The sequence below is a fragment of the Myripristis murdjan genome, chromosome 16 (genome assembly GCF_902150065.1).
Source record: "Myripristis murdjan chromosome 16, fMyrMur1.1, whole genome shotgun sequence".
Lineage (NCBI taxonomy): Eukaryota > Metazoa > Chordata > Actinopteri > Holocentriformes > Holocentridae > Myripristis > Myripristis murdjan.
This window is the reverse complement of record NC_043995.1, coordinates 33,055,520-33,065,338: the sequence shown is the minus strand read 5'-3', so window position 1 is coordinate 33,065,338 and position 9,819 is coordinate 33,055,520. Positions and strand designations below refer to the sequence as shown.

The 9,819-nt window shown below is 46.7% G+C and overlaps 1 protein-coding gene across 1 annotated transcript; it reads right to left on the bottom strand.

Moving 5' to 3' along the window:
• Nucleotides 1–235: 235 nt before the first annotated feature.
• LOC115374101 (retinol dehydrogenase 13) lies at nt 236–5,974 on the bottom strand. Its single transcript, XM_030072856.1, has 7 exons — nt 5,822–5,974; nt 5,067–5,201; nt 3,997–4,188; nt 3,720–3,881; nt 2,323–2,442; nt 1,450–1,654; nt 236–1,115 (listed from the first exon to the last, which is right to left on the bottom strand). Exons 1-7 carry the CDS (start codon nt 5,949–5,951, stop codon nt 1,010–1,012), a joined length of 1,050 nt encoding a protein of 349 aa, XP_029928716.1. The 5' UTR covers nt 5,952–5,974; the 3' UTR covers nt 236–1,009.
• Between the last annotated feature and the right edge of the window lie 3,845 nt (nt 5,975–9,819).

The following is a 9,819-nucleotide window of genomic DNA, read 5'->3' as shown; positions in this document are numbered from 1 at the left end:
TATATATATATACAGGGTGACCCAAAAAAACGGGAACTTTTTAACAATCCAATAAAACCAAGAGTGATGGAAGAAAAATATTTTATTCATAGTAATTGAAACCTGAAAACATGCCATTTAAGAAACAATGATGGAATTTTCATTTTTTAAAAATTGTGCTGCCACTTGCTCATGTCTGCCAATACGCACTTCAAAAATTCCCATTTTTTGGGTCACCCTGTATATACATATATATATATATATATATATATATATATATATATATATGTACACACAAACAGAATTAATGCAAACTGCAGGATCAGAGCAAGCATTACTCTTTTAGCTAGAAATGATAAATGGACTCCAAACAAAAATCAGCTGAATACATTATCACTATGTTTCCATGGCAACCAGAAGCCATATTATTATGAGTAACCGGGTTCTGGCAGGAAACCAGGCGACGTGTCTCCATGTCACTTCACCCTGATGACTCAGGAGCCGCAGCACACATGAGTTTCCATGGTGACAGTGATCTGGTTTCTCCGGCAGAAATCCACCTGTGCTAACCGGCTTTCTCTTCATTCCCTTTGACCTGATCATGGAAACTGACTTTCTGTTTCCATGGTAACACACAGATCACAGAGTCATCTGAATACTGATTATGGTGAGAACCAATAATTTTCATTTGAACTACGTTTGATTAACACAAACCAACACAATGATGCCTCTTCTCTACCACTGTTCAACAACTTTCAGCAGCAATAATATTAATAATGATAATAAGAATAATAATAATGATGATGATGACAACAACAACAATAATAATAATAATGATGCATAGGGAAATCCTTCTGTCTGGTTTGTTGCTTTTTTGCCAGGTCATGTCAACCTCGACACACACGCACGCACGCACGCGCGCTCACACACACACACACGCTCAGAGAAGCTGCTGCCGTCTGCCTGGTAGTTCATACATCTTGTGCAGCAGAAACATCCAACATGGCCGCCCAGGGTCAGGGGTCAGAGGTCAGTCTGCGTCTGTCAGTCCGACCAATCGCGCGCTGACCTCCCACAGCTTCATGGCCACGACGTCATCCTGCCCTTCTGGAGCCACGTCCTTCTCCTCACAGTCACTGCACACACACACACACACACACACACACACACACAGTGGAACCTCAGCATCACATCGACATGCTACTATACAATGTAATATTCACACACACCCACCCACACACACCCACACACACACACACACACACACACACACACACCCACACAGACACACACACACACACACACACACACACACACACAGTGGAACCTCAGCATCACATCGACATGCTACTATACAATGTAATATTCACACACACCCACCCACACACACCCACACACACACACACACACACACACACACCCACCCACACACACACCCACACACACACACACACACACTCTCACACAGACCTGAAGTAGCAGCCGGAGCGCTCCTGCAGGCCGGGCGTCACGGCGCAGTACACGCTGGTCTGGCAGCCCTGTGTCGGGGTCTTCATCAGCAGCAGGGAGGGAGCGCTCAGCAGCGCCCCCAGCAGGGGGAACCAGCTGTGCACGTGGCGGCCCAGCTCCGTCCTGATCACCCCGGGGTGCAGGCTGAACGACGACACCCCTGAGCCTGGAGGGGCGGGACACATCACACTGGTTTGAGCCACAGATCAAGAGAGACCAGAAACTTTGGACTCTGCGCTGCCCTCTAGTGGATTTATTGCTTTACTTCCATAACAACGTAAAGGACACATGGAGGAATGTGGGCATGAGGTTATATTCTTTGAAACCTGCAGCATTGGGCCTCCTGTTTGAAATCTGCTGCAGACGCTGCTGGAGGCAGTTTTCTCCGTCCAGTAAAAACTAAAGTCTGTGAGAGCTGGTTTGTGTTTCCTGCAGAATGTGTTTCTCCAGGGAGAGAGTGAAGGTCTGTCTTAGCCCTATAGGCAAACTAAGTATATAGGTGTATATATGTATATAAGCCTGGGACCCATGCAGGTTATAGCTCTAGAGTCATTTTGCTGCAGTCTTCCTTCAAACTAAACAAAACAAGGAGCTTTCAGAGGCGACTTGCTGAGTGTCTCCTGAACGAGACAGCTGCAGCGTCTGGACGTCCACATGCTGCCGGCCCGGGACGCTTCACACTCTGCTGCTAAGTAGCTCAGTAACTTGTAAACTTTGCTTCCCTGCTAAGTAACATCACTCCCCATCCTGAGTGATCAGGATGGACACCATGTAAGCTCAGTTATACTGTAACCAGTGTAACTGTATGTCTCAGTGTTTGTTGATGAGCTTCACCTTTCAGCCTGTGGGCCAGCTCTCTGGAGAACAGCACGTTAGCCAGCTTGCTCTGTCTGTAGCTAGTCAGGGCGCTGTAGGGCCTCCTGCTGAAGAACAGGTCGTCAAAGTCGATTTGTCCTGCAGATTAAAAACCAAAAAAGTTCATCAGCCAACAGTCACAAGTTTCATTCAGTCACTTGCTGCTCAGTGATTCAAAACTGAAGACAATTAAATGCAGCAGGACTCCAGATGTTTCATTTCATTTTTAACCAGAAGGTTGCAGGGCACTTGAAAACCTGCGACGTTAATGTGCTCAGCCAATCAGGTTCTGGATGATACCAGGCAAACAGCTGCTGTGTTGTGTGTGTTGTGTTCACTGTTACCATGAACGTGTGAATAGAACGGCGTTCATTGATCGTGCTCATATTTTTGATGAAAAGTGAAGCGAGCGGCTCTTTTTGCAGCTAATGAATGTGAGCATGGCCTCGTTAGCTTGTGTGAGTGTTAATGAAAGGCCGGCTCAAACAACAGGCTCTCTGTTCTGACTTAGCCGGTGGATCTTAACGCCCTGAACTGTCCAATGACACGGACCCAGCGAAGCCACGTCACCGTTCCCCACAGAATTTACGAAACCTTTCCCACCGGCCGCTGAGCGTCTGAGGCTCATTAGGAGATGTTTGAGTTGGTGCGTGGATGAGACCAGATCCCATCCAGTTTTAAAATCTGTGTGTGTTTCCACAGTAGCATGCAGTAATGCTGCGTGTCCATGTGTATTTGACGCATCTGGACACTTGATGGGTGTGGCCACTCCTGATGATTGACAGCTGCTCTCTCCCATTACCACACAAACACCTCCTCACTGCGTCTGATTGGATGAAAGCTTCACTTGTGGGCCGTCCTTAAACAGGATGGTGATATTACAGAATCAGTTCAGTGAAATAAACTGTGCAGCTGCTGAGACTGTCCTCAGATCAGATCCACCACGGTTCGTTTGAAAGTTTCTTGGGAGCTTCCAGAGGCGGCAAGTGGGAACTGGATGCTCCTGATTTGCATAAAGTAGCCTAGACCTCACCTTCATGTAGACGAGAAGACGCCAACGTGACGTGTCTCTCGAAACGCAACCCTACCAGAATGCATTGCATGGCTGCTTACATAGACAATGAATGGGAAGTGACTGATCCTGTGGACACGGACCATCATTCATTTGGTTTGGGAAGCGGACAGTGGCAGTGATTGGAGGCTGGGGATGGATGGTGGGAGGAGCTTCTGCTGGAAAAGCAGCTCAGATCAGCTCGGTAAGAAAACGGGAGCTGGTTCATTTTAATCTGTGAACTGAACTTTGAGTTCCGGTGAGGCGGGAACGTGCACTTCCACTAGAGTCCAGCAGAGGCCAGGTTAAAGGTTAAAGGTTGTACCTCCTCGGTGGGCGATGGACGACACGGTGACCACGCGGCTGGGGGCGGAGCTCTTCAGCTTCGGCAGCAGCAGATTGGTCAGCAGGAAGTGGCCCAGGTGATTGACAGCCAGCTGAGTCTCAAAGCCGTCTTCTGTCATCCACCTGGGACACATCATCACTCCTGCAGACAGACACACACATAGTCCACCAACAGAAGACAGTGTGTGTGGGTGTGTGTGTGTGTGTGTGTGTGTCAGTGTGTGTGTGTTTATTGTAACGGCCATTGTAATTCTCACCTGCGTTGTTGATGAGGATGTCCAGTCGCTCCTCGCTGGCCAGAAAGTCTTTGGCGAACTGGCGGACGGAGTAGAGCGAGGCGAGGTCCAGGTGTCGGATCACCACGTTCCCATTTCCTGTCGACCGCCGGATCTCCTCGGCCGCCCGCTCCGCCCGGGTCAGGTCCCGGCACGCCATCACCACCCGGGCCCCTGCAGCAGTGAACAAACACACCCCATCACCACCCGGGCTCCTAAAACAAACACACCCCATCACCACCCAGGCTCCCGAAACAAACACACCCCATCACCACCCGGGCTCCTGAAACAAACACACCCCATCACCAACCGGGCTCCCGAAACAAACACACCCCGTCACCACCCAGGCTCCTGAAACAAACACACCCCATCACCAACCGGGCTCCCGAAACAAACACACCCCGTCACCACCCAGGCTCCTGAAACAAACACACCCCATCACCACCCGGGCTCCTGAAACAAACACACCCCATCACCACCCGGGCTCCTGAAACAAACACACCCCATCACCAACCGGGCTCCTGGAGCAACAAAACAAACCCACTCTATCACAAACATGGAGGCTGTTATGTATATGTGTGTGTGTGTGTGTGTGTGTGTGTGTTTGTGTGTGTGTGTGTGTGTGTGTACAGGAAGCATTAATCCTGTAATCGGCTCAGATGTTTTCAGCCTCTCTGAGGTTTTAGGAAGCTTTACCATGAACTGGATGTGCCCTGTTCCTGAGCCTGTGTGCCGCTGCAGGATCAATACACTGCAGAATAAAGCCCCTGTTATTCATTAGTGTTTGTATTTAAACCCAGAGGCCTGGACCGACGGTTTCCTGCGATGAACCAGCCCAGTGAGTCTGCACGTTTACTGTGATTTCTACAAAATGTATGAACTGGTGGATGAGGAAGACAGAGCTCAACAACACTTCTAAAGAAGAAAATCCATGTTTTTTTAAAGGCCTGGGTTCACCAGGTCTTTAAGAAAAATGCCCAGCGGAGACGTCTGTCTGTAAGGAGAGTTTCACAGCCTGTATCTGAGGGATTGAGTGACCTTTGACCCCTCACCTCTGCGGGCCAGGTCCCGGCTCGTCTCCTTCCCGATGCCGGTGTTTGCTCCGGTGATCAGAACTGTTTTCCCGTCCAGACGCACCGGACAGCGACACACTCCACCTGCGATCCATCGCCTCAGCAACACCAGGCCTGACACACACACACAGGGCAAGCACTGTAACCATGGCAACAGCATCATCAACAACTACAAAGGGGCGTCCAGTGCTGCTGAACTTGGTGGTGACTCTGCAGCTGTGATGTGAGGAATATTCCACTGCATATTCACACTGTTTGATTTCCTTAAATAATTCGTATCAATGTGACTAAACAAGCAACAAAATAATCAAGTAAAACAACAAAGGAAGATAATGAAAGAAAAAAATAATATGGACGAAAAGAATTGCTAATGCTAACAATAATAATAGTAATAACAGACAATAACAAGAATAAAAATCATTCATGTATAAATAAATAATACTAAAAAATAATCATCAACATTGTCGTTATAATAATCAGAATCATAATACTATATGGATGGACAATAATAAAATAAACAGGTACATAAACAAACAAACAACACAAAGAACGCATGGATAAACAAACAAGCCATGAGATAAACAGCCCGAGTAAAGAAGCAAACACAAATAAACTGCTTCATCTTCATCTTCCTCCTCCTCCTCCTGCACCTCCTCCTCTCTGATCTATAAGCTCCCAGCAGCACTTATCAGTGATCACTGATCATTGATCATTGATCAGCTGGTCGGTCTTACAAAGCAGCGTGACTCCCAGCGCCGCTCCGCCCCGCAGCAGCAGCCCGCTCCGCTCCGCCGGGCTGTCCGCCTCCGGCTCGCCGCCGCCGGGCCACGGCAGCACCAGGAACCCGCCGGCAGCCGCTCTCATGTCTGGGAGGAACAGCGAGCCGAGCCGAGCCGAGCCGGGAGCCAACAGAGAGATGAGATGAGACCGGATTAGAGCAGAGGAGGTAATCCTGCGCTCTGCTGATCCAGGATCAGATGAAACACATGGCTGCCAGAGGAGAGGAGGAGACACCGACCAGAAGGAAGGAAGGAAGGAAGGAAGGAAGGAAGGAGAGGTGGGATGAGGACAGCGTCTGTCTCCGTCCTGCGGTTCAACCAGGTAACAGGATCCCTTAACCCTTCACTTGACTTCTTTTAAAATAAGGGGGGAAACGGCGAATAGCAAATTAACAAACGACCTGAAAATGAGCAAAAACTTCTGCTAAAAAATTAAAGTTTTTTGTAAAAAAAAAAAAAAAAAAAAAAAAAAAAAAAATAGCAAAATAAAAATAAACAAATGAAATAAAATCAACAATAGATTAGTAAAAGCTTATCAGAAGAATGGAAACAAACTAGTTCAAAACATTACCAGAGACCGATATTTATAATTATTATTTTTTTATGAGCTAATTGTATATTTGAAGTTACATAACAGGACAAACACCATAAAGTCACCAAAAAATGTTGCAAAAACAAAAAAATTACCTTAAAACTACAAAAAAAGTAAAAATCAGAGGAAATTGTCTATATAATGCGCTATATAATGCAGGACTGTCTATTCATATCATAAAAATTACATATATGTAAATATCATAAAAATAATAAAACATAAAAACACATTGAGTGACTTTCGTTCAGAGGATGAAATAAAAACTTTCAAAATAAAAGGCTTCTGGGTTTCATTAACGCCTCAACATATTTTTAACTGAATTTTGAGTTCTGAGCTCTGACCAGGTCACTCTGGACGCTGGACGGGATTTTCTATAACGATCAAAACAGAAACCAGAATTTGTCCTTGAAAGCAGATTTGAGCTCCTGAAAACCCAGTTTTGGTTTTTAAGAAGTCTTCAGCAAAAAAATAAAATAAAATAAAATAAAATAAAATAAAGCCAGGAGATTTGTGCATGTATTAAGAAATGTTTAGGTGTAGCAGGAAACAGGAACAACACCTGAACAGAAACAGACATTTTGAGGTTGATTTTCTCCTTTATTTGGAGCAGAATTTACACCTTCAGTCTTGACGTGAGGGAGGAATGATGTGGTGTGTGTGTGTGTGTGTGTGTGTGTGTGTGTTCAGAGGAAATGAGGAAATGAGAGATGAGGGTGAGATAATGAAGAGTTTGGTGTTGCAGAGCGGCAGGCAGCTCTCCTCTCTGCATCATCTCTACTCCTCGTGCATCATTTGTTTTGGTTCTGCAGGTTTAATGTCAGCATGTTCTGGTGAGAACCCAAATATTCTTTAAAAATCTGAGAATGGGAGTCTTGGGTTTACAGCTGATCCAAGAACACTCTGCTCTCTGTCATTTTGATTTATTAGGTTATAATTTTAGGTAATTTTTACATCACATATCTAAATTTACTTTGAATAGGCCTTTATTTACTCTTTTTGAAAATGATTTTAAGTTTTATTTTGAAATTACATCCTGCTCTTTAAAAAAAAAAAAAAAACTGAAGAGAGCATGAAGCTGTGGAACGTGGATACATGGTGAAGAATTTTTCAGTTTTTGCTTCATCTTTATTTTCAACATGAAAATAAACTCTATTGTTTGTTAAAGTGTTGGGTTTGATATTGTTCAATGGTATATTGTTTCTAAATGATAAAAAAAAAAAACTCCCGTCCTTTCATTACATATTCATAGAAAATGAAAAAAAACAAAAAACAAAAAAAAAAAAACAGCAAACGCAGTAGAGTCAATCACTGTGTAACCAGAGGGCTCAGGTGTTGATGCAGTACCAGCAGGGCCGCCAGGGGGCGCAGCGTGACCTGCACGCCTCACGTCCCTTTAAATAATGAGACTTCTGAGAACAGAAACTGTTTTCTGATTATTGCTGTTATTTTTATTATTATTATTATCATTATTATAGCGTTATAACACAGTGTGTAGCTTGAAGCGCGCGCGCGCACACACAAACACACATACACGCGCGCCGTCCTGTCGCTTTCTCCTAACCACTAGCTGTGGATTTTTTTTTTTTTTTTTTTTTTTTTGGAAAGTGGGTGGGCTCTGTGTGTTCTTTGTGTTTTCTCCATGAAGTCAGACAGCGGGCTCTCAGTGTGACCCCCCGGCCCCTCGCAGCCCGGCGGCGCTGTGTGTTTTGGGGCTCCTCGCGGACTGACGCGTCCCGGCTGGAGCCTGAGCTCCGGCTCTTTGTGTCGGAGCTCATGGCGTCTTTTCTGAAGCCCAGCCTGCCAGCACAAACAAAATGGCTGCATGCTTTCTGTGTTTTGGGGGTTTTGTTGTGTCCCAGCTGGACTGTGAGCTGAGTGTCCCGGCAGCCTGAGGAGCAGGAGCCCCCTGCTGCCCCCCAGCCTGTCCCGGGACCCTCAAACTGCCTGCCCTGCTTCTTTTAAACGGTTTTAGGGAGAAACCCGCGGCTCTGCTCCCAGCTGCAGCCTGGCTATTATTTCCTGAAATTTTGCAGCGATCCAATCAGAAGCCGCGCTGTGTGAAAGGGTTCTGACGTACGCGAGGTGTGGACCAATCCGCGGGGTCGACGGCAAACAGGGAAGACCCGCCCCTCCGCGGTGTGTCCCACCGAAGCGAAGCGCGCCTGCACGCCGGGCTCCGTCCTTTCTGCAGCGGACAGCGGCGCGTCGAGCCCCGCAGGTAGGAGACCCTCCAGCTGCACACTCTCTAACATTTAGACAGCACACAGTGCCGGCCGGGCGGTGCACACACAAAACAAGCGCGCCTCCAGGCTGCCCTGCCTGTCTGCCTGCCTCACTGGGCTCCACTGGGTTGAACTGGGGGGTCTTACTGGGGGTCCCACGGGTCTCCAGGCCCCGTTCTGCTGGCCGCACCGGGACCCTGCCTGCTGCGCACGAGGCAAGTTTCACCCCGCCAGAAAACTGCCCAGTATCCCTGCGGAAGAAACAAAAAACTGAGAGTTCAGGTAAGAGGAGACACAGCGCCGCTCGCAGGCTGCAGGGGGAACTGCAGCGTGAGGGGGGAGACACTGTGGTGTTGTGGTTTCTAACATCAGAAATATCAGGATCAGAAATACTTTACAGAGGGGAGATCAGCTTCCCAATCTCAAGAGAAGAATATATTATAAGCATAAGTGAAATGATCAGAGATAGAAAAACAAATAATAAATACAACTATATGTGCATTAGAAATTTGTCACAAAGTATGTGCATTAATCCTTCAAAATATTACAACAATAAATGAAGAAATAAGAAATTGAGCATATGTAAAAAGTAAACCTATATGCACCATATAATCACCGGGATACTGCACTGTTGAGTTATTATTGTGAAGTGCTAAATGATCCTGTTCATATCAGACAGACTCGATGTCCTGACGGAGGGAGGCAGAATGGTGAGATGATAAAATCCCAGCATGCATTGTGTCAGTGAGGTGCTGAACAGCTTCATTCATTAAAATCCAGAATGGATTTCAGGACCATGTGACCGCCGCTGAAGCGAAAGCCTCCAGGTTTATTGTCTGCTGGGCCTGAGCGGACCACAGTGTCACGTGGTGTCAGAGCGAAGAGGTGTCACTGTTAAAAAAATAAATAAATGAATATATTTGGAAACAGAGTAGCAACAGCTGGTGTTGTCGTCAAGGTAACGTGATGTCACAGCGCACTGTCCCACGTTCCTCATATTTATTCATCTTCTAGCTCTTAAAGCCCCGTCCCGGTTCCTCTGCATGTCCAGAGGTTCCTCTCCAGAACGTTCCTCTGCTCTCCTCCCAGAGCGAGCGGTGGGGCTTCAGAGCTGCCACATCACTCCTCCTCCCTTTCCT